The sequence below is a fragment of the Clinocottus analis genome, unplaced genomic scaffold (genome assembly GCF_023055335.1).
Source record: "Clinocottus analis isolate CAN_PGR_092001 unplaced genomic scaffold, fCliAna1.0.p SCAF_15, whole genome shotgun sequence".
Classification (NCBI taxonomy): Eukaryota; Metazoa; Chordata; class Actinopteri; order Perciformes; family Cottidae; genus Clinocottus; species Clinocottus analis.
This window is the reverse complement of record NW_027175876.1, coordinates 11756926-11784579: the sequence shown is the minus strand read 5'-3', so window position 1 is coordinate 11784579 and position 27654 is coordinate 11756926. Positions and strand designations below refer to the sequence as shown.

The 27654-nt window shown below is 41.6% G+C and overlaps 1 protein-coding gene across 2 annotated transcripts in view; it reads right to left on the bottom strand.

Annotated features, from left to right (window-relative positions):
* LOC137785399 (exostosin-1) overlaps positions 1 to 27654 on the bottom strand; it is a 185075-nt gene that overhangs the window by 26176 nt on the left and 131245 nt on the right. For both annotated transcript variants that reach the window (XM_068576573.1, XM_068576574.1), the window contains exons 4-6: positions 17382 to 17475; positions 13684 to 13791; positions 7434 to 7553 (exon numbers count right to left, since the gene is read on the bottom strand). In XM_068576573.1, the coding sequence (XP_068432674.1) occupies positions 7434 to 7553; positions 13684 to 13791; positions 17382 to 17475 (322 nt within the window). The remainder of the gene's footprint in view (positions 1 to 7433; positions 7554 to 13683; positions 13792 to 17381; positions 17476 to 27654) is intronic.

Genomic DNA, 27654 nt, shown 5'->3' with positions numbered 1-27654 from the left:
GAGTGAGGAGAAGTGACGCTAAGAAGCTGTGACAAGAGGAAAAGAAAGACAAAGATGTGATTATGTGAACAATTTCCTGTTCGCCCTGTCACTCTGTTTATTTCATGCACGCGGTTGCCAAATTAAACAGAGTTAACTTTAGGTTGCCAGTCACAGAATATTCATACATACACATACTGTATAATATCCAATAATATCATATTGAGAGGAAAAACATGTATTTAATGTCTGCATGCTGCCCTCACTGCAGCGGCACAGAGATATAATTAGAACATTATTGCCACATTGTTTTGGCATTTAAAACGTATTCTTTTGCCCGCCCGCATGTAAACACAGCTCTTCCCCTTTAGATATAGATAGATATAGATATGTACTTCATTAATCCCCAAGGGGATTTTTTTTCTCCATATTGCTCTAATAGCTTTCATTTGGAAAGGGTAAGAGGGACGGGACAACATGTAGCAAATGGCCGCGGGTCGGATTGAAACCCGGACTCATCCTTGGTCCACGGGGCTCGTCATAACGGACACTTAACTACAGATATGGGATCATATTTGGAAATACAAGTGGCCAGCTGTTTAGCTGCAGCTGCAGTGCTTGGGGAGCAGACCTGAAATACTTGAACGATTCATTCGGGGCCTCAACTTGATCCCAACATGAGGAGTCCATTAGTTATTTAGCTAATATTATCCATCCGGCTTGTTACCAAAGGTCAGGTTATATGTTGAGTGTTGTGAGCCTTCAGGGGCCTTCAGGGGCCACAACTTTAACCTGCTGCTGGGCCTATAGATACACACACACGCATCTAAAAGGATGTCATTTATTTCACTGAATTATACTGGAGCATCACTATTACTTTTAAAAAGGATATAATGAAGATATCAAATGTAAAACAACGTTTTTTGGATGCTGTTCACACCAGCGGTGAAAGCATACACATTTATGTATTGAGGTTATTGGTGTGATCAAAGTATCAAACGTGAAATGGCCACTATGAGTGAAAAACTCTTCTACATTATATCTCTGAATTGTTAATACTGGTGTTTTTTTCACGTGCAGGTTGCATTGTACTGTTGTAGTGTCAAGGTGGAGCTGACTTTACATATTGTTTGATGGTTTCATTTATCACAATATATCAGAATTTATAAGCTCTTCATTTGTTTTATGTGTAACCCTCAAATAACCTTCTAAATTGATTCATCGTTTTAATTTACAACTCATCCACTTTGCACACCTTAAGGCAATTTGCAAACTGTATGGAAGCACATTTTTAAAGGTCATACTATTTTACTTTTGACATTGTTTTTTGTTGCACTTTTCTTTGACCAGTGTGGTTTAATTTGTGTAGTGCGACTGTGATATGAGAATATCTTTCTGAGGATTAATAAAGTATTTATTGGGGAGTAGAAGTATAAAGGGACAGGGACAAACTTAACTAACGCGTGCTGTATTTTAAATGTGTACTTCAGCACCGTATGTGAGCAAATGTTCCTCCACGCGCATGCAAATCAAGATGTCTTACATCATGGCAGGAATGAAAAGAGACCAAAACACAAATATGAAGTGAGATCAACACACGCAGGTACTATATTGGTCTGATATTGAGGGAAGGTTGTGTCGCCGGTTGGCTCTGCGGATGCTGAGTGACAAACTTCTTTCTTACGAGGAAAGCTAAGAACCACTCGCTCTGTTGTCTCTCCACTTATCACCAATGCAGCGATGACCACAGGGCCACGTCTGACGAGGCACAGCAGACTTTCTAAAGGTGTGATGGCTTTTACTTGGTGCTAAAGAAGTGTTTTTTTACATCATAGAGGCATGCGGTAACACGTTGGTACGAGATAAGTGACACGTTGGTACATGAGAGTGAGAAACACAGAACTGACAGGAGATTAAAAAAGGATCTGAATTATTTATTTTTTTTTACACTTTTTTAATTGGAATAATTCTTCTTAAATAACTTATATCCACCCTTAAAAAACAGGACTACTTTAACTTCACAACAATATGTTATTAACATGTTCAACTCCACCGTAAGACCTCTTCCATGCTGAAAGTAAAGAATAGATGAACACATTTTTTTTGAGGGCATTATGGTTTTCTCTCCAGCTCCAGAGCTCTCTACTGATCTGTGGAGAATTGGCACTTAAGCCAGCTCTTAACACACACACACACACACACACACACACACACACACACACACACACACACACACACACACGCACCTTGTGAACTGTCAGGCTCGCAGTATGAGGGCCACTACCGTTATCAACAACGCCTCATTTCACCCATTTAGCCCGGTGGCGTGCTGGCTCGGAGTTTTTAGCACATCTGGCCAGTAGTATGTGGCTGTCAGTGGGCTTCTGTCTAATTTCATACCCTGTTGGCGCCGGCTATTTGGGGATGTCACTAAGGTGCTATTTGTGCTGTGATTGTAAGAAGAAAAAAATGCTTTAGTTTGCGATTAAACTGAAATGTGGAGATACATTATAACATCGAGGTTTCATGAAGAAGAAGAAGTGTTTCTTCTCTGTTGATGAACTAATCTGTTATTCTCTGCAAGTATCCTGGTTATCTGAAACTGTCAGACTCAAAGGTAAACTGTGTTTCTTCTTTTGTCATCCAGAATCCTGATAACTATTGATCAGTTGCTGAGAAGCCAATTAAGCTGTCTGATCACTGAAAAGCTTGTAAAGGCCCCCATGGACACACCGAGAAATATGGGGACCCCTCACGCGTGTAACTACGCACCAACACGCTCACTGTACTCGAGACACGCAGCTGTTGTAAAGCAGTGTGATGGACACGTAGCGTTTTTACTCTTTTATCTCTATCTTTTACGTCTTCTTGTTTATTTTATTTGACCTGCTTAGCTTTGAGCTTGATGATTTGAGATAGGAGATATTTACACATTATGCAGTGCCACTGAAGCGCATGTGCTCTTTCTATCTCATAATTATGACTTTCTATCTCATAATTATGACTTTTTCTGTCATTTTGTTTTTCAAGTTTCACTGTTCAAAATGGCCTTCCGTATTTTTAATTACAAACTATGTTAAAATATATTAAACCAAAGAAATATATTCGTGTCATAAAGGGAGAGTATGTTCATTTTAGAAGCACAATTAAGGTGTTTAATTTGTTGGTAAAAGACACCTTTGTTCAGTATAATACACTCAGGGGCTTTGTTTGGCTTTTACTGTGCAGCTCAATACTGAGGCAGTTTGAGACATAATGACTTTGCTTGCACTGATAGCATTTAGCTTTATTCTGTAACTGCTTCCTGTATCCAATCTTCAGCAAAAAGATGCACATTTGCTTTGAAACATGACTCTTGATCGTTTGGTTTATCTGCACTGAGTTTAATATGAGACACTTATGGCACAATGCATAGTCCAAATGTAAAAATAAGCAATGTTTCAGCACAAAAATGCATTTGTTAAAAAGACATGCCAGAAAGAAATGTGCTCTGATGCTGTAAAAAGATTTATTTTATGTTTCTTCAAATTATAATATGTGCAATAAAAGCACTACTTTTTCAATAGGAATTAATTAATACACTCTTTTCTATTTTGGAGTGCTAATTGATTAACTGTATGACAATTAACCTCAAACGCATGTAAAGGAAAACATGTTCACACTCTTTTCTACAACATGCTCACAGTCAATGACGAAATACTGTGATTTAATTCTAAAAGATAACAATAATGATGCCCTAGTAATTATATTGTTGTGTCGAGGACCACAATCTGAACGAGCCTGAAGTTGAATTGCGACGGTGACTTCAATGTTATTGCAACGATACAAATGATGATAGAACGTGAGGATGATTGCAAGCAATATTGTGTGCTCCGAGAGAGATCACAGTGATTGTACTGGTGTTTATGCCATGATGATGGTGATAATTAAGAGGATTATTATGTACTGCGTCTGTATTTAGAGATGCTACAGAGAGCAAATAGTCCCCGAGGACTGAATCAAGGCTGTAGTGAACCAACAACAATAGAGAGTGAAAGGAGAGGAGGAAGGTTCTTTTACTCCAAGTTCATCCTCGACACTTGAGCTGGAGAGGTCGTTTAATGAGGGAGCCTCTAGCGTGCTAATCCTGAGAGCAGGCAGATACCCCCACATGCATAACACACACACACGCACACGCACACACACACACACACACACACACACACACACACACACACACACACACACACACACACTGCAGCCTCTCTAACTTGAGGGCATCGAGGGTGTACAGACCTTCACATTTGGCCCAACATACTCATATTGTGTTTTCAGGCGCCGAAATGCTGATGTCCAGTCTACATGTAGAAATCTAACTTTACTTTGTCAAAGATCTACTAATAATTATATTCCTAATATCTTCCAGCAATGTTAGTTGTATTTCATTAAAAATGTATGAAAGAAGTTTAAATTAATTTAGTTCTAAGGAGTTTTAAATGTTAAGTTCTAACATTCATACACTGATGGGAGGAGCTACCATGCTAACATTCATATACTGATGGAAGGAGCTACCATGCTAACATTAAATATACTGATGGGAGGAGCTACCATGCTAACATTCATATACTGATGGGAGGAGCTACCATGCTAAGATTCATATACTGATGGGAGGAGCTACCATGCTAACATTCATACAATGATGGGAGGAGCTACCATGCTAACATTAAATATACTGATGGGAGGAGCTACCATGCTAACATTCATATACTGATGGGAGGAGCTACCATGCTAAGATTCATATACTGATGGGAGGAGCTACCATGCTAACATTCATACAATGATGGGAAGAGCTACCATGCTAACATTAAATATACTGATGGGAGGAGCTACCATGCTAACATTCATTCACTGATGGGAGGAGCTACCATGCTAACATTGATACACTGATGGGAGGAGCTACCATGCTAACATTCATATACTGATGGAAGGAGCTACCATGCTAACATTCATATACTGATGGAAGGAGCTACCATGCTAACATTGATACACTGATGGGAGGAGCTACCATGCTAACATTAAATATACTGATGGGAGGAGCTACCATGCTAACATTCATTCACTGATGGGAGGAGCTACCATGCTAACATTGATACACTGATGGGAGGAGCTACCATGCTAACATTCATATACTGATGGGAGGAGCTACCATGCTAACATTCATATACTGATGGGAGGAGCTACCATGCTAACATTCATACAATGATGGGAGGAGCTACCATGCTAACATTCATATACTGATGGAAGGAGTTACCATGCTAACATTCATACACTGATGGGAGGAGCTACCATGCTAACATTCATACACTGATGGGAGGAGCTACCATGCTAACATTCATAAACTGATGGAAGGAGCTACCATGCTATCATTCATATACTGATGGGAGGAGCTACCATGCTAACATTCATACACTGATGGGAGGAGCTACCATGCTAACATTCATAGACTGATGGGAGGAGCTACCATGCTAACATTCATATACTGATCGGAGGAGCTACCTTGCTAACATTCATACACTGATGGGAGGAGCTACCATGCTAACATTCATAGACTGATGGGAGGAGCTACAATGCTAACATTCATATACTGATGGGAGGAGCTACCATATTAACATTCATACACTGATGGGAGGAGCTAACATTCATATACTGATGGAAGGAGCTACCATGCTAACATTCATACAGTGATGGGAGGAGCTACCATGCTAACATTCATACAGTGATGGGAGGAGCTACCATGCAAACATTCATATACTGATGGGAGGAGCTACCATGCTAACATTCATACACTGATGGGAGGAGCTACCATGCTAACATTCATACACTGATGGGAGGAGCTACCATGCTAACATTCATATACTGATGGAAGGAGCTACCATGCTAACATTCATACACTAATGGGAGGAGCTACCATGCTAACATTCATAGACTGATGGGAGGAGCTACCATGTTAACATTCATACACTGATGGGAGGAGCTAACATTCATATACTGATGGAAGGAGCTACCATGCTAACATTCATATACTGATGGGAGGAGCTACCATGCTAACATTCATACACTGATGGGAGGAGCTACCATCCTAACATTCATACACTGATGGGAGGAGCTACCATGCTAACATTCATACACTGATGGGAGGAGCTACCATGCTAACATTCATACACTGATGGGAGGAGCTAACATTCATATACTGATGGAAGGAGCTACCATGCTAACATACACTGATGCGAGGAGCTACCATGCTCACATTCATATAACTTTCACACCGTAGGCACAGCCACGAGAGCAATTTGGGTTTCAGTGTCTTGCCTGAGGACACACAAACCACCAATCCTCTGATTGAGGGACGACATGCTCACCGCAGTCGCCCCTATTGTAGCAAAAGCCACAAAATTGCCTGTATATAACAATAGCTTTCAGATTAAAGTTGCAATATCTTTCTACCTTTCATATGTTCATGTGAATAAACAGTAGACTCTGTGATAAAATGTAATGCTGAACCAATCAATATTTTCACATAAATAATCAAATTACCGATTGTGTGCCACCTGGTGAACCTGCGGCTCTGCTACGTTCACCAGGTAACACAGCAGAGTGATAATCACTTACCTTTTTACACAGGTAAAAGGATCAGACTCTGAATGAATACAATAAATGAATGAATGTCAGTGAATGAATGACAATGCAGCTTTGTGCCTGGTGGATGTGGAAATAACATGTTTGTCGTGCCAAATTAAAAAATATCATTTTTAGAAGGTGATAAAAACATCGCCATCTTTTGGTCGTGTGTGTGTGTGTGTGTTTGTGTTTGTGTGTGTGTGTGTGTGTGTGTGTGTGTGTGTGTGTGTGTGTGTGTGTGTGTGTGTGTGTGTAAAGACGTTAAAGTATATCTCTTAAGGAAAATGCACTCGTGCTTTTGAAAAGTAAAACGAAGTCGCAGCAACCTCATATCTGATCGTTCAAGGATTGTCACGTTGCGAAGTTGCATTTTAAATTATTTCTCTGTGCTGACAGGAAGGTGGTTGAAAAAAGGCTGTTTTGTAAAAAAAAGCAACAAAAACTAAACCCAAACCTCAAAACTCTATCGAAAACTTTTTTTGCGGTGGCCTTGAGCAAGACAAACAGCCCCCAATTAATTCAGTGGAGCTATACTGTGGTTACTCTTAGAAGAGGTGGAAATGTATGAATGTGAAGCAGAACATTGATGGAAAGGAGGGGGCACATTCAGCAAAACCTTCTTTGGAAAAATATGACTGACAACTGGAGAAAGATTTCTTTTAAAAGTTTATCTTCGGGAGGTGAGGCATCGCCAGCGGCGATGTACAATATAGAAAAAGACACAGCCGGTCGGTTGATGAAATCAAGCTCTCCTGACAAAACTCCCATCAAGACTCACATCTCTCACATGAGCTTACCTCCAGAGTAGTTAAGACGATTTTGGTTACAGAAGAAAAGTAGGCATCCCAGAGGAACTGGGTCTGCTGGCGGAGAGCCAGGATCCTGTCACGGCCCACGGACCGGGTAATGGAGGGAACCTGGAGGAAGAGGAGAAAGAAGAAAAGCCAGAGGACAAAAATGACAGTGAGCTAGATTGAGTTCGATGTTAAACAATTTTGAGTGAGAGGATGAAAACCAGTGTGGAAGACAAAAAAAAAGAAGAAGAAAAAAGGCAGAGCGCCGGCAGACAGGTGGAGGAAGCATAAGTAATTTTGCCGACGTGATGAGAAAGACCAGATTAGAGGAAATTCCTCCGTCCCTCAAGACTCTTCTCCCACATCTCACTCTGTCAGCAAGCTTATCCTCAGGACAGTTTGGCAACTAAACCACCTGCTGTCTGACTCTAATACTCACACACACACACACACACACACACACACACACACACACACACACACGCACACACACACACACACACACACATAGGGGGTTCAGCTGACTCAGGTTGGTCGATGGTGCGCTCAGCCTGTTGTGATGGAGTTGGTACTTTGTTAATTATTATGACAAGAAATATGTCAAAGATCAGCCACACACCATTTTGCGATATTATTTGTGAGTTGGGTTTCTTCCTTATATCAGATATGTGCTGTGAATATATTATTACTGCTATTGTTTCACGTCCCCTGAGTGGAATTGTTCCTCAAACCTCCTCCCAAGTTTAGAAGCACCTCGCTGCTTTAGCGTGGGACTGAAATAGTGAAAAATGTCACAATTTTCCTGAGCTCAGTACGTTTGAAGGAAATGGACGTGGCAGTGAACGCAAATCCTCGCAATTCAGAAGCTTAGTTTATGGCTTGATAAATGACTTAAAGGACCATAATGTAGGATTTAGAGGGATTTAACGGAAATATAATACAAAATTCATAACAATGTTTTCATTAGTGTGTAATCACCTCAAACCGAGAAAGGTTTCAAAGGGTGTATTTAGCAGCTTAGAGTGAAGCCTTCACATTTCTCTCGGGAGTGGACCCTCTTCCCCGAATCCATCATGTTGTTTCTACAGTAGCCCAGAAAGGACAATCCAAAGTGTGGCTGTACAGTCTAGAGCGGCAACTTGAAGCGCAACGCAGTTCTCCGACTGACACGCTTAAAAGGTGAGAGGCATTTAGTTGGTTGCAATCTGCAACCTCTCCACTAGAGGCCACTGCATTCTACACATTGCTGCTTTAACTTATCAACAGTCAAATTTGTCACCAATTAATTTCCTGTACATCAATTAGTTACTTCATCACTACAATGGAGCTCTTTTGCCAATTGTGGCAACATTACCAAGACCAGAAAGCCTGAAAAAAAAACTACGTCTACGATTTAAGCCTCAGTGAGTTCTTTATCTCTGCTCTGTTATGTCAACCTTATCATATAAATCCATCATACATCACATATATCCCGAAAGGTATTATTGACTGTTTATTTTTCTTGGATGAATATTAAGTTCTTTGCCGGCAACGTACCAACAAACGCTGCAGAGCGGCTGGCAAGACGAGGTCCCAGCTCACATTGTCATGAAGGACGTGAGCAGCTGGTTTGTGCCTCGCAGCAGAGGGCCCCTCGGGGAGAGGCGGTGGAGGGAGGAAATCAAGGGAGACAAGGATCCTGCCAACCTGACCAGCGAGCTAAACATCCTGACGTGCCAAGGAAGACGGAGCAGGACTCTCTCTTGAATCACAGTTTGGAGAAAAACAAGCTACCTCCTCGATGAGGTCAGACACACGACCTCAGCGGCGCAGCTCGGCTTGACGATGGAGCCGATGCTCCTGAAGAGCCACATCGGTCCTCAGGAGGTGGTGGAGGATTAGGAGCCCAGGATCGGGTGTTCTGGTGTTCTGGTGTTCTGGCCAAGAACCCGAACACCTTTTCACAGAAAGCTATGGTGCCAACACAGTCAGTGGAATAGTGACTGATCGTGCTACAATTCAGCATCAAGCCAGTCAAGGGCTGAGATATAACATCAACTAAGGGCCGTTGTTCGGCACGACACGGAGCCGAACACCTGATCATCAATCAATCAGATGCTTTTGGCTCCATCCCTCAGTGTGATCAATGAGCTTCTTGAAGCCTGATGAGGCAGCTGCTAGTAACGATGAGCCTGTCACTCATTTTCCACTGAAATATTATGTGTCCCTCCAAATCCAAAGGCTTTTGTATCAGTAATATGATCCATCAAATAGTTTATTCAGGATACTTTGAATTGGCCCCTTACTTTGACCCACTTCTATTACGATTGTGTTCCTGACACCCACTATTAACCTGTTTACACGGCCGGCATTGACTCCATATTGTTGTTTTTTTTGCACCTTCTTAATATTTTGTACTGCGTTTGGTTTATTTGTATTCTTTCCCACTTTGTTGTGCAACTGTTGCGCAACAATTTCCCTCAAGATGAAGACTTTTTTGTCTTAAAAGTGCAGTTTAAAGTGAGACGCACAACAACACAGCATGAAACCCTCAGCCCCCTCATTTATTTAAAGGAGACCACTGCGCTGGTGTAGCAGGCGCTTGAAAATAACTTTAACCTGAGTATTGAGTTCAGCACAATGCGTCGTCACCGGGCGAGCGCTGCGTTGACCAACCGAATACGAGCAGCACAAACACACATTCCTGGTGGATTTCTCAGTAACACAAACACCGTGTTTCTTAATGGATAGTATTTCATTTTCTGACTTTGTAATGCAGATTTAAACTACTTGATTATCCAAGATTAACGGTTTAGTTTATGAAAAACAAAAAGTACACACACACACACAACACTGGAGGTTGTGTTGCTGTTGACGTCAGTGGGATCATCCGCCGACAGCAGAGCGAGCTTTAATTGTTCAGCTCTCTGAGGTGAAATATAAACAACACCAATCAAATCAGCTCAATTCTCTTCCCCTCGATTGACTCTAATAGTGTTTATGTTTCTCAGCAGGCGCCCTGTGTGTGTCTGTCTGTGTGTATGTTGTGCATGTCACCTCTCCGCAGGGGGAATCGAAACTCTACATATTAAACAGCTAGGTATTGCAGTTCTCACTGATGTAATTGAAAGTAATGAGATTCAACTCTCTCTCCAGGTGTTAGCGCCGCGATGTTGTGTTGAACAGTGAGTCTGTGTGTGTGTGTGTGTGTGTGTGTGTGTGTGTGTGTGTGTGTGTGTGTGTGTGTGTGTGTGTGAAAGAGAGAGAGAGAAAATAAAGACAAAGAGGGCGAGCGTCCATAATCTGTTTACCAACCAGAAACAGGTTCATTATTGTATTTTCATTATACTGTACAGACGCTGTCATCGACACCAAATAATTACATGGTTTTGGAGTACTTTAATGCTTTTAATGACTCAGTTCAGTTGTGCAATAAAGCCATATCCTGAGCTTGAAATAGTCTATTCTGACACGTTATTTCCAGGTACGGCTTGATCTCTTGCCATCTTGCCAGCTGTCTCAGTACTGCAGTAAAAAGAAATTAAGCTGCTTGACGGTGTCGTCGAAATCTGAGGAGCTTTGTTTTATAAGAAACACAGCAGTTAACCTGCTCGCTGTTTTTTAAATCTTACATATGAAACACATTTTCACATCCAGTAAATCAACATGTGGGCAACATCACCTGTGAACGCGTTGGCGTGTCTCAAATGTTACGTGTGAAAAGTGATTTGATGTCTTTATGAAATATATTCAGCATGTCAAAACATGATGTTTTGATGCATGCTTTTTTAAGAGCTATACATTATATTTATTTACGCCCTTTGTTGATTTAGATCATCAATATAATCCATTGGTTATATTTTGGATATTTTGTCGATGATATCTTGAAATTCCTGGTTTTGTCTCAGTATTTCTAACTGCAGTTAGAAATACTGAGACACTGAATCTACGATGTAATAATAAAAGCGTAATTAAAAATGACTTCAATAACTTATAACCCCGGTGGCGAATGGAAAGGTCCATTTAAAGAAGATATGAATGTAATGATGAACACTTGAGAGATTCAGCTTTCAAAAGCTTGTCTTATAACACAGTATTGTAACTATTATGTCAATTATATTTCTAAGATGAGATGAGGAAAAAAAAGAAAAAAAGTATCTTAGAAAGAAGACCCTGGAAATAACTCTTTCCGCACCTGTTTTAACAAATGATCTTTTGAAGGAACTTTGAAAGATTATTTTCAAGCTGCTCTTAAGTCTTAAACCCGGGAGAGAAAAAAAAAAAAATCGCTTTCGATCCGACTTGGCTCACCAGATCTGGTTTTCTCTCCGTCCTTTCAGGGCTGCCGAGGCCGTAAAGGAGGAGAGGAAACAACAACAGACACTCTTCTCACCAGATTGGAGGACTGAAATGTGTTGCGCTCCAAATTATGATGTGAAAAATGTGTTCAATGCAGTCATGGATTGATTTAATTGTGTTGTGTACGCACAACACAATTAAACATGTCAGGTTTTTATCCCCGCCTCCTCGTGGTTATTAGTATGTCTTCATCGAGACAATATGAGGACAAATAGATAAAAAAAAAAAATGCTGCTTTCGCTCCACCTCTCTAATAGCCTTCATATGAGCACCATCATTGTTCCACCGCTTCAAAATCATAATACTTACTTTCACCAACAATTAACACGCTTTTAGACAGATGGTTGTGTTTCGTTGAAGGGAACAAACCACAAAACAAAAACCTCGGACGACATCAGCGCATCAATGTTTTATTACAAAAATAAAAGATCCTTTGTTTCGTCTAAAAGCCAAGTTTGAAAGACTTTTAATGACGGCTTGTCTGTTATTGTGTGATTCACAAAGAGTAAAAAATAATGGAGGGCTGATGGGGGACATGTTAATTAAAGGGACTCATACGGTCTCTAACAAGCTCACACTGCCCAGGTGGCGGCATAGGTCACGCAGGCGGCACGCGGAAATATAGGGAGTAATTAGAGAATGTAAATACCACGAGTGCTGCACGCTGCCGTAATTAACAAGGAACAGAAGGAGATCCAATTGTAGAATACTCCATTTCAGATAAAAATAGTTCCTGGCCGAGGTGTGTGTGACTGTGAATATCACAGATGTCATGTACGGAAAAAAAATGCAATTTACTAAAAGCCACAAGACAGCAATTAGATGTCCTACTCCACGTCAGTTACGTGTCGATAGACACTAATAGTTAATTATACACACTCTGAGCTGAAATCCCCTTTTTCTCCCCATTAAATACAACTCCTGCTGTTAATAACACTGCAACTCTCTGTCACTCTCTTTGATTTCCTGCTCAGAAACCCACTGCCGTTGTACAATGTCACTATTCATCAAACACATGTCAATTTCTTTCTGGATTCGGAGCACACGTCCGTTCCTGCGTCATTGTGTGATTGTCTGGCGTCAGAGATGACATAAATACATCGGGGGAGGGGGAGGGGGGAGGGGGGATGCTAGCTTGTCCCCACACTGAACGAGCACATTGTATCTCTCCACTCACAGAAGCAGAGCGACAGACCGACGGCAGTGAGTCCTGGAGAGGCCTCGACTCGGTTTGCATGGAAGGAGCGGTACGCACAAAAATGGCCGCGGCTCTGACCATCCCGCCACGTTGATTAAAGGGGATCGGCCGTTCATCTTCCATGCTATTTCTATGATTTTGCCCTCTCCATCCAACCTATCCGTGGCTGTTCCTAACCTGCATCGCGGGTTGGAAAATACCCTGGCGCTACAGCGAGATCCGCTTGTGAAAGTGTGTGTTTATCGGCACATTTCTATTTCCGATAATTGCCGTCTCTAACTATGACTGCTAATTTGCCGTCTGAGAGACACAATACTGCCTTCCCCTGCTGTGAGGGGAGCACGTTGCGCTGCATACCTGGTCTTTTGGCAGTCAGCTGTGAACAGCGCTGAGGCTGTGTGTACACAACTGTCATGGGAGGAAACCACGGTCCGGTCTGTGCGACAAAGTAGTGCAACCCCATTGCCCGTTGCCCATCCTCTCTGTCGTCTGAAGCTGTAGGAGTTGAAATGTAAGGATGGTATATTGTTGCGTGTGTGCAGTACCTTCTAAACTGGCAAAAAGCCGGCCTTCCTGTGTATGATATGTAATTCCAAACCTGCCTCCATCCACGTATCTTCTGTGACTGCATAGTTTGAATATAATGTTCATGCACGATTGTCCCCTCTTCGCGTCGTCCTCTCGTTGCTGTAAAACACACGTGTTCATGATTTTCACCTGTAACAGAAGTCTCTCGTCTCCAATGATGGCGGCTTTCCTCCAGTCGATGACTTCAGAGAAGGGAAGCTCCCAGCCGTTGCTCAGAATGACCGGGATGCAAGCCGCCTGTTCGAAGAAGTGAAGTGAGAGGAACATAAATCAGTATTATCCGAGAAAAACAATCTTCCCATGAACGCAACCTTCTGTCCGTGTGTTCTGGTTTTCGGGACGTGTTTTCTTTCCCTACTGGATGGCACTGTTAGATTGTAACTTTTTTTTGTCTGTCAGAGGATTGTTTTGCCTCAAAGAAGAACTAAAAAGCTCTCCAGTGAGATGTTTTCACAGCTTGTGAGCGAGGGAGAAAAATCCCAGTAACACATGAAGTCTAACCAGTTGAAAGCAGAGCACTGGGAGGGATCGATTTTGCCTCAACTGAGGGATTTACCCTCTTAAGTAGTTTCTCTGTGATGAGACTCTTTCAACATTTTCCAAGGGAGAGTTTTGCCGACAGAGTTGCCAAAAGATTAAGAACAAGTGTTTTGATTTTTTCTGCATGCATCAATAATAAGAGGATTCATTAATGTGACTTAACTCATCAGGTACTCCCTTCTTTTCCCACAGGACCTCCATGTGCTGAAGTCATGTGACCATGAGGCGTTTGAAAGGGTTCTTCATTCGTGGGTAGTGGAGAGCAGTTGATTGGGCGCTCTGCTGCACTATTCCATCGTCTTATTGTTAAACTGGAAAATGTGCTGTTTTCTGGATAATTTCTTCCAATATCTCATACGTCACGCCTCATATAGGTCTATTTGTTTCACTATATTCTCAGTCTAATTACATAAAATATATTAAATTAATGTGAATTAGCCAAGTAGTTTTTTTCATATCTATTCTACAACAACAAATACTGAACTTTTCATCCGAGTTGATTGTGCTGAGCGGTAAAAGTATAATCTACTCATAACACTGTATGATTAAAGATTCATAATAATAATATAACATCATACAAATAACGCTCAAAAACAATTTTTAATTAATAGATCACACCAAACTAGTGGTATCATGTTGGATGTCGCACCAACTGTGAATGCAAATGCAAATACTTTGAACTGTTTTACTAATTTTATTCATTTTGGTAGTGAGTTCTCTATAAACTATGACATTTAAAAAAAACATATCACCTTCTCCATTTTAACCCTGCAATTGCAATATGAGGTAATATATATATATATATATATATATATATATATATATATATATATATATATATATATATTAAAGTCATGAGACGTATCAGTCTTGCCAATACACAGTAATATTAAATATAAAAAATATATTTTCAAATATGCTCTTCATACATCCCATTCTGGAAATACATTTTCATGTGTTCGCATTGGGAATAAAATAAATTCACACGTGATTTTTTGACACACACGAGCCATCGTAGTTGTGAACAAATACATGAACGAACACCTCCTATTATAATCATGAACATTACAGTTCATTACGTGTTCACATGCTGCCTATGAATGCTATTAATTCGAGAAGAGATAATGAAGGACTGATGGGGAGCGATCATAGTCCGGCTTTGAGTTCAGGATGTCAAAAGGGAGACTCGGCTTCACTTTGATGACAGCCTGCAGGTGTGAAGCGTCTGGGTGGCCTCAAGTAGCAGAGCCGAGTGTGGGACAGAAAGATTCAATAAGTCTGGTATTTTCATTTAAAGTTCAAGTTCGACTGGATTCTCAATCAAGTGAACCTGAGAGATTAAAGGAGATTCACAAAATGCCGAGTGCATGATCAGTGACCCGACGAGGCAAATTCTCACCGCTGTGATTAGTCTGGCTTTGTGAGATGACTTTTTCTTTTCTTGTCTTTCCTCACTGTCATCCTCCCACATGTCCTCTAAATGTTGATTAGCGTTACCTTGGCACGGAGGACTTCTTTTCCTTTCTTCGTGTTCTTTTAATTTTTTTTTTTTTTTATGCCAATCATTTTGCCTCTTGCTTTGAGCCTCTTTTCTTCAAAGAAATATCCAACCTTGATTCATGTCACCGCGAAGTTCAGCCGCCACTTGATCATCACTATTGATCAAAAACAGTGAACATGGAGACACAAACGCTAAACGCAGACGAGAAAGGTCGGTGGCCCCTTTTCTTGTTTGTGTGATTAAATGTATAACCTGCCTCATGTCTATCAGAACAACTTTTACTCCTCAATACTCTCTGAGCTAAATGGAGAAGTGGGGCCTTCAAAGTACTGGGTGAAACATGTGTTGCTCATCCTTCCAGCTCTACCTCGATGCGGCTCGAAGGGTGGAGGCAAACACAACATATTTCATTTCTAAGTGACAGAGTGTAGCGCGTGCCATCAACAGAATATTTAATTAGAATGTGTGGAATAACAAGAACGAGGTAAACAACACAGCCAGGGGCAGACGAAAGGCAGAGCTTGATACTTCATGTCCAAACAACAGAGAGACAGAAAGTAACCAGGTGCTGATGGAAGATGAACACATCTGGGGTCGGAAGTCGTTTCTTGTCTCTGTGATAAGTGTATCTGCAGAAACAGGACTTTTCTGTGGCAAGGGGGTGACAGATTGTCAATAATAATAAGATCAAATGTTGCTAAGAGGAGGACGAGGAACTCTTTGATTTGTTGAAGAGCCCAGCTGGAGCGCTACAAGCTGTCAGATACATGGATGTATAAAAAGAACAGACTACAGCGTTGGAGGCGTTGCCCCGTAGCTCAGCGAAGAAAAACAACAGGCAGGTGCCCGAAAACATATGAGAACATTAGGTGATTTATTTTCAATTAAAATACAGTATAAATGAAAAATATAGATATTTAATCTATCATTATATATATGTCATATTTTATTCATGGTATAATTTTGTTCCTCCCTCTCTTTTTGCAATGCAGGGTTCGGTCCTGCCCACAAACAGGTGCGAACGATGCTTTGATATATCAATATAGCAGATATACATGACAGAACTGAGTTCAATGAATTCATGAAAACATTTCGCATTCATTTGTTTGGTGGCTATGGAAACATTCATTTAGTCAACTGGGGTTGCATTTGGTAATTTAAACTCATGACCTTCCGGCTCCAAATCGCAACTTGTTATTCCTCAGATAAAGTAAACATGTCAAAGTACCTGCTAAAGAAGTACCTCGTAACGCCATTACTATGCAGTCTACTGCTACTAATGAAAACATGAGCTGTGAAAGGAAACGTCCTGCGGATGTACGTTCTCTTTGTAGATAAGGCTCAATGTAACATCTTGTTTCACGCCCGGACACTCAGGCTTGTGTCTGTTCATAAAATTGCAAACCAAACATGTAAATAACTTTTTCAAAGGCCCAGTGTAAAGGATATGGAAACATATATGTGCAGATGTTAAAAACACCTGAAACTTCACCCATTTGTATTTGGCTGAACGCCAATGGCCCTCGCCAAATGAGGAAGCGCAAAGTTAGGTTGTTCTGGTCAACGTGTGTTAAGTGCGTGAAGAGGACTGACTCCTTATCTACATTAACAGCTCATTATAAAGTTACTAAAACAACTATGATTTTTTTTGTTTTAAGTGATTATAAACTAATAAAAACAGTGCAATTAATATTATATTCAATTTCTGCCAAAATGTCTCCCTAAATGCATACAACACACACACACACACACACACACACACACACACACACACACACACACACACCTGCAGTGCCTCCAGAAAGCGGAACGATCCAAGGCGTCGGCCTCGGGGCACCAGGCAGAAACTGGAGTTATGAAGCAGCTCCTGGTAGTCGAACCTACAAACAGATACAACAAGAACGGTTAGAGGATGAGGGAAGACAAGCTCTGCAAACACAAGAAAAAGCAGAGCGAGAGAACAAGAGCGCAGAAGATAGTCGAACTTGCAATGCATTTATGCATTTTTGTAATTTCTTAGCACCCAAAAAAACGTTTTTTAGGAAAATCTCCAGTTGACAATAAATGATATGACGCTGAAGACACAAAAGGACAAAGAAAATAGAATTGTCTACAAATGTGTCAAACCCTGACTCCACATGTTTCCACTTTGCCGTTTCCTCAATATTCACACATACGTTTCAAAAAACAATCCAAAGCAAAAGAGTTCTTAATGGCTACCTGATCTCTTAAAAGGTGAGCGTGCAGAAGACAGAGCCGTAGGCTCAGCGCTTCAAAAGATACACAGCTAATAGATAATGATATGTGCTGGAGAGAGAAAAAAAAGAAAAAGAAGCAAACCACAGCTGTTATACAATCACACACCATGGCCCTTAACACATTTCGTCTGATCAAGATGTGTGAAGAGAGAATCCTCCACGCAGGGTTACTTTTTGTGAGGGTTTTACTAAACTATTGATCTGACAGCATGGTGTGTCTCGTCTGTGAGGGGAGATGAAGGTGAAGGCCGATACTTAAATTCTGGCAAAGTTAAAGCAGATATTGAGAGTTGCTTGTCAAGTATCATGCACTCACTCCTCGTATCTCCCTCCTTCTAGGAGCAGCTTGAATCACCTTGACAGCAGTAACAACGGATTTTAGCGGTGATGGACCTGTGCCCTCTTTTTAAGATTCACAAAACATACTTTTACCTTATTCTTTGCTTTGATTACATAATTGGAAGGTAGATGGAGCTTATCACATCGGCAGAGGGACAGAGAGCGAATGGTGCATGTAAATGGAACCATGTTTATACAACAATCTCTAATGTGTGGAGTCCCACAGGGAAGCTTTCTCGGTCCACTTTTCTTTCTGCTATGCATCAACAACTCGACGTCAGAAAGTGTTTGCAATCTGTTTCTTTACGCAAATAATTCATAATTGGTACGGTGCATGAAAGGCGCCATACCATCCATGAATCATTCATGAATGGATATGAATTGGTTGGGTATGTTGTATAGAATATGTGTTGTCAGCTTCCTTCTCCTGGCCGCCACATGATCAGAGAGTTTTTTATAGAGCAGCCATCAAAAAACTATCTGATTGTAGGACTGTTCCATGCTCTTCACAAAGTTTTTCAAATAACTAGCAAGCCGTCTGTGACTTTAAAGCTGTGTGTGTGTGTGTGTGTGTGTGTGTGTGTGTGTGTGTGTGTGTGTGTGTGTGTGTGTGTGTGTGTGTGTACACATGATCTCAGGGCTGGCCTGAGGAGATTTCAGATTGCAGCCTAATCTGTCTGGGGATCAACTGTCCCCACAACCTCACCACTAGACACGTGTGTGTGTGTGTGTGTGTGTGTGTGTGTGTGTGTGTGTGTGTGTGTGTGTGTGTGTGTGTGTGTGTGTGTGTTCGTAGGCAAGCACGTGTGTGTGTGTCCACAGCCCTGGAAAGCGTGCCTCTACATTGTGTGTGTGTCTGTGTATGATAAGTCTTTGTGATGAGAGAACGTCTGGCACTGCACCTGTGTTGTCTGTTTGTGTGTGTGTGTGTGTGTGTGTGTGTGTGTGTGTGTTTGTGAAAGAGGATAAGAGCAAAATAACATGTCAGGTGTCCAGTTTGTCAGCCAAAGACAATGTCATTCTCACCACCGTTGAGACTCTGTCGTCTCACATGACGATGATTATTTGGGAACAAAAACACACGACTGGTTTGACTACAATTAAATCTTCACCACACGGCTCCTCTCTTTTATGGTTCCACAACAAAGTCCCATTCTTGTGACTCATAGTTTTTGTGAAAATGAAATGAAAGAGCCTGGAACATGAAGTAGAGCTGCTTTGCCCTGAGCTGCCGCCTGTACCCTTATTCTGAAATACGGAGCACCCGGGGACATTTAGCACATACTGAGCTGGACACGGCACCGATGGGATTGTCTCGAGCCTCTAAGTGGACCAAAAACAAAAAACTACAAGGCCAATGAACAATACAGTCCCTGACAGGAATTATGCATCATCAACATATTATCCTTAATAGGGTTTTTAATTAAACTACCTGTGACAAACAAGGGATGTACTGAATCTGATTGCAATATGAAAACTTAAAAGGTGTGGAGGATTTAGCCGGACCTATTTGCAGAAATGGAATATAATACTTATAACTATGTTCATGAATGTATAATAGAAACCTGACACTATGACTGGCTTTTTTGTTAGCACAAAATGTGACCTTCACATCCACAGAAGCAGAAGGTTTCCTTTAAGGAGAGGATCAGCCGTGGGAGCCAGTTGAGACATGTACCTCCTCAGACGACTTGGGAACCTGGAAGGTCTCCGATACGCCCCCTAACGATCATATTCTCTTTAAAAACAGTCAGTTTGGGGGATGGATTTCGACTCTCTAGACCAGATACTGACTGCTTCTCCAGCAAACCAACTGCCGAGGAGCTTCCAGGACACTGGTCCACAAGTTTTTCGTCTTGGGCATTGATTGATTCAGCTGTCACAGCAGCTTCCTCGTGCCTGTGTTTCCAGGAATGCTCGCTCAGTGCAGCATTCCCATGTGTCGGCGTTCCCTCCCAGGGATCCCGTCGGGGAGGGCCGGCTTCTACATCTCCAAGAAAACATGCCTTCCTCCCTATTCTGGTCAAGACGTGACATGGAAACAAATGCTTGGCACGGCATTGCTTATAGTGGAGGGAGCAGCTTGTGTATGCTGATGACACTGTTTTCTTTTAGTTTCTGTGTTGGCCTCTATTATTTCTTTAACCTTTTGGAAACCCTGCACGAAAGTCCTCCCGCTCCCATTTTAAGTCCCAGCATGCCCCATTCAGACAATCTTTTGGCATGAAATAAGTAATTTTCTTTCTTTTTTAAACCGAACAACACAGTTTTTTGACTGAAACTTCTTCGTAACAGGCCAAAGCTTTGTTTTATTATGATTTTTGTTGCAGATTCTGATTTTTTAGGTCCTAATCTTTCCAAAAAGGTGTCTTATTAACCGCTCAATGAGGCATTTTTGCGGAATCTGGCTCATGGATGTTCATAGTTACAATCAAAATATCTTTTAAAAGTAATTTTTTTTTACAGATATACATTTTTTCCCTAAGACTTTGTAAACAAATACATATAAAAAACATAAGTATTCAAATTAATTTTGGGTTCCTACAACAACTTAAACACATGGAAAAACACTCAAACACACGGAAAAGAAAGTCTGGAGCCAAATATTGGTTCCACAGTTTTCAACGGGTTAAAGAGGATAAAACAAACTCAGTTGTGGTGCTTATCTGTGACTACATTGTAAACTCTTCCCCATTATTGTGTCACAAAGCGTTGCATTACAGTCTAAAATTGGTCCTCGAAGCCACTTGACCAAACAGCATTTTCCCACGGTTTAGCCACGGTCTCAAAGTCTCACTGCATTTGTTGAGCCAGCATGTCAGTGTAGACAGCGCTCTTTACCTCCTCTCATTTTCTGTCAACTCACTCTCCACGCGTTGTGTTTAGAATGGGAAAGGTCAGTGACCATGGACAAGGACGAGTCAGTGCTATTCCCGGGGCTCGATACACTGGGAGTAGATCCCATGAGAAACTGGGACACCCCAGCATGTTGAAGAGGGAATCCCATGATGTCCCAAGAGGAGCTGGAGGGACATCCTGTACTGAAGAAAGAGAAAAGATATGCTGCTCTACAAGGTGTGCTGCTACCATCACCTGGACATAGATAACAGCGCCAAAATGCTCCAAACCATTCGACAGAAGTGCGCCAATAAATCATTGTTAATGGATACCTTTTAGCATCAAAATGAATCAGATGTATGTACAGAAAGGGCTAAAAGAAGGTGAACAGGAGAGGTAAGCGTTGAAGAAATAGGAGACAATGCAGTTTGAGTCAGATATTGGAGCCTCACTCCTCTCACTGGCGGATCCTCTCAGAGCACATTTTCTCATTTATCCGGCATTATGCTTTACCTCAGCCACCTGCCTCAGCCTCGGCAGTGACAGAAGAGTGTGTGTTTCACCTCTTTGTTCTCACACTCATTGTCTGTATTTCAAGAGCTCGTCATACCTATGTCTATTTAAGACTTTTGATCATGTGCCAGTGCTGTATGTGTGATCCCTTCATGATAGATGTGTACAGTACATACAGTATATGTATATGTGTGTGTAGAAAACATTCCCACACACAACTTGCCAAATAAAGATGTTTCATCATTGGCATAGTCTTCAAAATGTGACACTCTATGTATCCTCTAGTGTCGGTTTGGATGTGTTAAAATACGTAGCTTTGCTTAGTTTTTAGATTTACTTATGCAACAACAGAACTCGGTGATGTTTAGGAAACAAAACCTTAAGATAAGGTCGTGGTTTGCATTAAAATAAGTATCTCATGTTACTGCAGATGGTGAAGTCCGGAAATGACAAATCAGACTAAAATAAGTAAACTTGGACAGACACAAACTTCTGCCACCAGCTCAGACTGTGTTGCTCTTTATTGCTCTGACTGTCTAATAATGGAGCAGATGAGTTTACATGAGAGTTAGTGGAAAGCCGGGAGTGTCACGGTGTTGCGTGGCTTCCGGTTTTGTTTTGTAGTTTATCCTCTGTGTCTCTGCACTTCCTGCCCCTGTGTGCCTTGTTCCTTATTGCACATGTCTCCTGATTGTCTGATTGTCTTCACCTGTGCTTCCTCGTTGTTCCCACCTGTGTCTCATTACCTTCGCCTTGTCTTTAAACCCTGTTTTGTCTCCTGTCCCCTTGTCGGTTTGTATTGTGTTACACTGTTGTGGGAACTGGGTGTATCTGTCCTGTCATAGTTCAGTTTTTAATTCCTGTTCAAGTCCCATCTTGATTCCTGTTTTGTTCTTTTGCCTTTTTGGACCCCGTCTGTTTTGAAGCCGGTCTGTGTTTTTTGGTTGGAAATAAATATTCTTGGAACGGTTCTCCAGCGTTTGGGAGTGTTACACACCGGCTAAAGGTGCCTCGGTATCAGACGCAAAGGGGCACTGACCACATATGAAATATACAGAGTTCATCATATTGTTTTTTTTTATTTTCAACCAGTAACCCAAGATTACATCTGTATTGTGTATATTAAAAAGACAGATCATAAGTAGCCACCACAAAAAAAAAGAATCAAACTAAACGAACGTTTCACTCTGCTTCTGTTTGTGTCTTTTTTTTACCTTCATACATTGCGGTGCATAATGAGCCGTGTGTCTGCACCGTACCTCCAGTCTGCTCCTGAGCTGAGCTCATTGCGTGAGGATCTTGATTACCTTAAACTGTTCTGATCCGTGTTTGATTGCAGCAGCACCCACAACAACTTGTGTATGCATGGGGAACACAAATCTCTGTGAAAATGGTCTTAAACTAATCTGGTTGTAATTCCTTTATAAAAAAAAAAGAAAAAGAAAAGGGTAAACACGTGGAGACGATATGGGTGTGGAACTCAATTTTTCTCTGTGTGCATGAAAGAGACAATGAGACAGACAAGAGAAAGACAGAGTTGGATGATACCCAGTAAGAAGGAATTAGAAATCAATACGTGCCACAGAGAATCACTCAGAACATTTTAGCTGAAAAACAAAACAAATGGTGTTGCTCACTATATAAGGGTTTTCTCAGCACAGACACTAAATAGTTTCAGGAGTGAGGGATCGATTTGTAGCCTTACAGAGTAGACCCGAAGGCCTGGCTTACACGAGTGAAAAATATGTTTTTATATCTGAGGAGTAAAAACAACACCGAACAACACATCACACGCCAAAGTGATACAGAGCTCGTTACGTGACGGACAGGTCTGGTTGTTTATTGTCTGCGTCAGATTATAATGAAAAGGTTCATCTTTTAGTGGGAAACATTCTGAACATCATTTTCAAGGCAAAGTAAAGTGCGAAAAAGTAAAAAAAAAAAAAGCAGCAAAATAGGGATCCCGGGGGTGACGTGGAGATTTCTTCAGAAAGCGCGTGCGTGTATGCTTCACTAAGTGCACACGCACTGCAGCTCTGCCGACGCACTCTAACTTCACCCACCAGACGGTTTGTCACACATCATCTTGAGAAGCCGTCATTGGAAACTGTTTGGAGAAGGGGAGGTGCTTTTAAAAATCTGTCAATCAAAGTCTACCTGAAGCGACTCGTGACAAGAGCAAAACAACATTTCCCAAATAGTGTCAGAGGCCCAAAGTTATCTAACTTTGCTACGGTCTGGGGCTTCCTGGCTCCAGACATGGATCATGATTTAAGGCGTTGAACTGTTTAAAGTATAAAATGCATCAGCAGTAATTATTTTAGAAAGACTCCTCACACACGCACACATTCAGGCAAACAAAGTACACTAGTAGTTCCACTTGGTGTAATTGTTCAGTGTGTGTGTGTGTGAGGCCTCACAGGAATTGTGTGGACCCATTAATTATAATAAAGACACACACACACACACGGATGTCCTTGAAGAGCAAAATAATGTTTGTTCACAAAAGAGCGAACTGGGCTTAAATGTTGCTCACTCGGGCAATTTACAAGACAAGGGAAATAAATTGAACATCTTGATCCCTTCAGTGGAAAATAGTTTTTGTTAGAACAGTTGATAAATAAAGAGGGGACAAATAAGCAAATCGAGGAACCACAGCAAGGCAAGAGTGGAAGAGGAATTTCTAGGAAGAGGTGATCTGGTCACACAATCACGCTCCGATGTCTTTAAACGCATCACCAATTTGAGGACATTTGAAAATCCTTTGAAATCAGAAGAACATCGTTAAAATACCTGGGAAGGATTTCCTCACGAAGTTCCATTTGCGGGCAGTCAGAAGGGGAAAACACAAGTTAAAAGTCTGCCTTCAGCTTTGATTTACAAGTCACAATCATATCCGAAGTCATGGTCTGTCACTTAAAATGTTGCTGAGTCAACAATAAATCTGTTCAATAACGTCCAGTTGGATCACTTCAGATTACATTAGGAACATAGAGCAAAGAGTGTAAATATACCTAAACTCAATCTTTAAAGTAAATGTCCCCTTTCAATTTGAACCGCTGAATGATGGAAAATAAATTGCAATAAAATAAAAGGAGTAGTATAAACTCAATCCCTCAAGATATATGCGTCTATATAACGTGTCACAGTTGCGTGTGAGTAAATGCGTTGAGGCGACACAGAACAGTCGCTTGTGTTTATGCAATTTTCTGTCATCGACTCCTCAAATTGGTCGTCTCGTCTTCAAGAAGTTGTACTCTTGCGAGTAGAAAATAGAAGAAAAAAAGAGTCGTGGTTTGATGACAAGCAAACTCGCTACTAACGTTGTAATATTATAGCGAAATAAAAGTGTACTGCATTTTGGAGAGATCGTAGTCTGATAATTATCAATGACTTTAACAGGAGTGCACTATTTGCGCGGCATATAAAGACGTGAAGGCAAACATGTTGGCAACAAGCATTTATTTGGAGTCTTTCCACCTGACAGACATCAGTCACACGGGCTTTCACCCACTTTCAGCTCTCATTCTCGTCAATCAGAAGTGACATCATGTCTTCAACAAGTTCCAGTGAATACAATGTGGGTGCTCTGAGGAGGTACACATTAGCACCCAGACTGCTGTTACATTTGGACCAGAGTTTGTACTGTAATTCATCATGATGGAGACTCACTGTTGGGCAGGTTTAGAACCCACTCGCCCAGTTATGTAGTGTGCAACCCGCCATGCGAACATGCAAACAGAGAGCAAGTCAGTGAAGGAGGCCGCATCGGATTTGGGCCTTTGTGTCATACATGTGAGAAAGAAGGAGTTAGTGGCAATTAAAATGCAAAGTACAGTGAGGTTGATCCATGAAACACATGGAAAGGAATCTTAAGCTGATCCTTAGTCTGGCTTTAAGGAAAAGGTGGTCCAGATTAAGGACACCAAGGAGAAATGTGTCACACTTTGAATTACTAAAACAATTCAAAGCACACGGCTGGGGCTCCATCTCATTAAAAACTCTTAAAGGAACTGCGGTTCAGGCTCAAAACTGACTGAGGAGAAAAGGGTGAGCCGCCTTCACATCCCATCTAAGTCTATCAGCACCTGGCTCTTTGAAATCTGTTGGAAACTGTTTAAAAACTCGTCAAAGCATCGACACGCCATTTAGTCCACCATCAAAGAGCATGGCAGAGAATGTGTGTGTGTGTACGTGTGTGTGTGCGTGTGCGTGAGCGAGGAAGAGCGGCTACTTTCTCCACAGTTGGTCTTGTAAATGTGCGTGCCCACATTACTGCAGAGGCGTGCTTGTGCATTGAAAAGCGCTGCCGCTGTCTCCAATCCGTCGTCAACAAATCACATAACGCGGACGGTGTATGGAAAATGTTTGATGCTTTAATGGCGTTCGTACGCTGAAAACAATGGGAAGAAATAGGGGTCTGTCTTGAGTGGAGCGCATTAGCGACTTGAAGCTTTCATTTGTGTGCGTGTGTGTGGGTGTTTGTTTCTCTTTGTGTTGACCAAATGTTTTCGGAGGAATAGAAAAGATGTGAGGAATCCTCCAAGTTTTGGACATTTTGATCAACCCAAGGATTTAAGTTTTGTGTTAAAGGAGAGAAGGTCAAAGGTCTCAGTGGGCTTCAAATGAACTGCTTTTCAGAGAGACAATCTAATCTAACAACTGTGTTCCCCTGGTTTATTGTGAGCATATTGAACAAGTATGAACACTTTTGCCTTTAGAAAGATTTGCGTGGACGTGAACAAGAAGGTCGGAAATCACTCAGTAAGTCAATCCGTGGAGTTTGCATGAAGTCACAACATATTTCATGTCGATGGCAGGAAAACAGGACCAACAAGGGTCCTCACTCGTACCGCATGATCATTTTTCAAAGAGTGTGTATGTGGAAGAGGCGCTCGCGGGGTCCTGCCTGTCTCTGCATTGTCCATTTCTTCTTCTTGGCATTTTCTTTTGACCACAAGACCACTAACATCATTGTAATGGTGGGCAGTGGCAAAGCCAGGTTTCTATAAAAATGTAGCACACAGTTTCACTGATATTTGAGACAAATGGGCAAAGGAAAATGCAAAATAAAGCCTTTTTCCATCCACTGCCTGTATGCCTTTACGCGATTATAAAGATGCGATTACAGTCTCCTTATTGCTCCGCACAGATATGTCTCTTTGGTGGACGTCTAGGCTGCATGCTTCATCATTTAAGTTTCTTTCCAACTGCACCAGTTGAGTGAGAAGGAGAGGGAATCAACCCCAAGGACTTAAACATGCTAAAGTAAAATCAGATAAATGTTTGTGAGCCTCTGGAATGCTTGGGTCCGACTCTCCGTCGCATCGCTCTTTACGTTCATATCCAAACAACAGCAGCTCCGGAGGTCACGAGGAGGCCAGGCCGAGGCCGAGGGCGAGGAGCCGAGGAGTCCCAGAGGAGTTTAGGATGAAAGTTTGTTAAACCACACCACTTTGAAGAGAAAACACTCATTATTATAGAGGTCTGCTCCCGTCAAGTTTCATCTAAATACCAGAAGACAGATGGCACAACTTCAACTAAAACACCTTAAGAGTGTGTGTGTGTGTGTGTGTGTGTGTGTGTGTGTGTGTGTGTGTGTGTGTGTGTGTGTGTGTGTCGAGGGGTTTCAGGGAAGATGTGCATGTTCATTGCTGTGTTGGTGTGTCTTTGAGACCCAGACAGAGGGAAATTTCCATATTTATCTTTGTGCGTGTGTGTGTGTGTGTGTGTGTGTGTGTGTGTGTGTGTGTGTGTGTGTGTGTGTGTGTGTGTGTGTAAGTAAACATCACAGTTGAGACTGTTCCCTTCTCAGGCTGAGTTGAAACACAGGTCTCTGGGCTGATATTAAAGCTTAATGTTCCAGACTGGTCTGGCTCAGAATATTAATGCACACTCACTTAAACGTAAATGCCGGAAAAGGTATCTGTACGGTTGGGAGAAAAAATGAAGTTGGGTCGTTGCAGCAACAGCTTCGGAGCTGCAGACACATGCTCAGTTCCTGGTTGAATATTGTACATTTCAAACCAGGTTTTAACTGTGCATTAATCCAACCCATTGGAATGGCTATTATGTAAAGTGGCTCGAGGCCACAGATCCCAGCAGAATGTA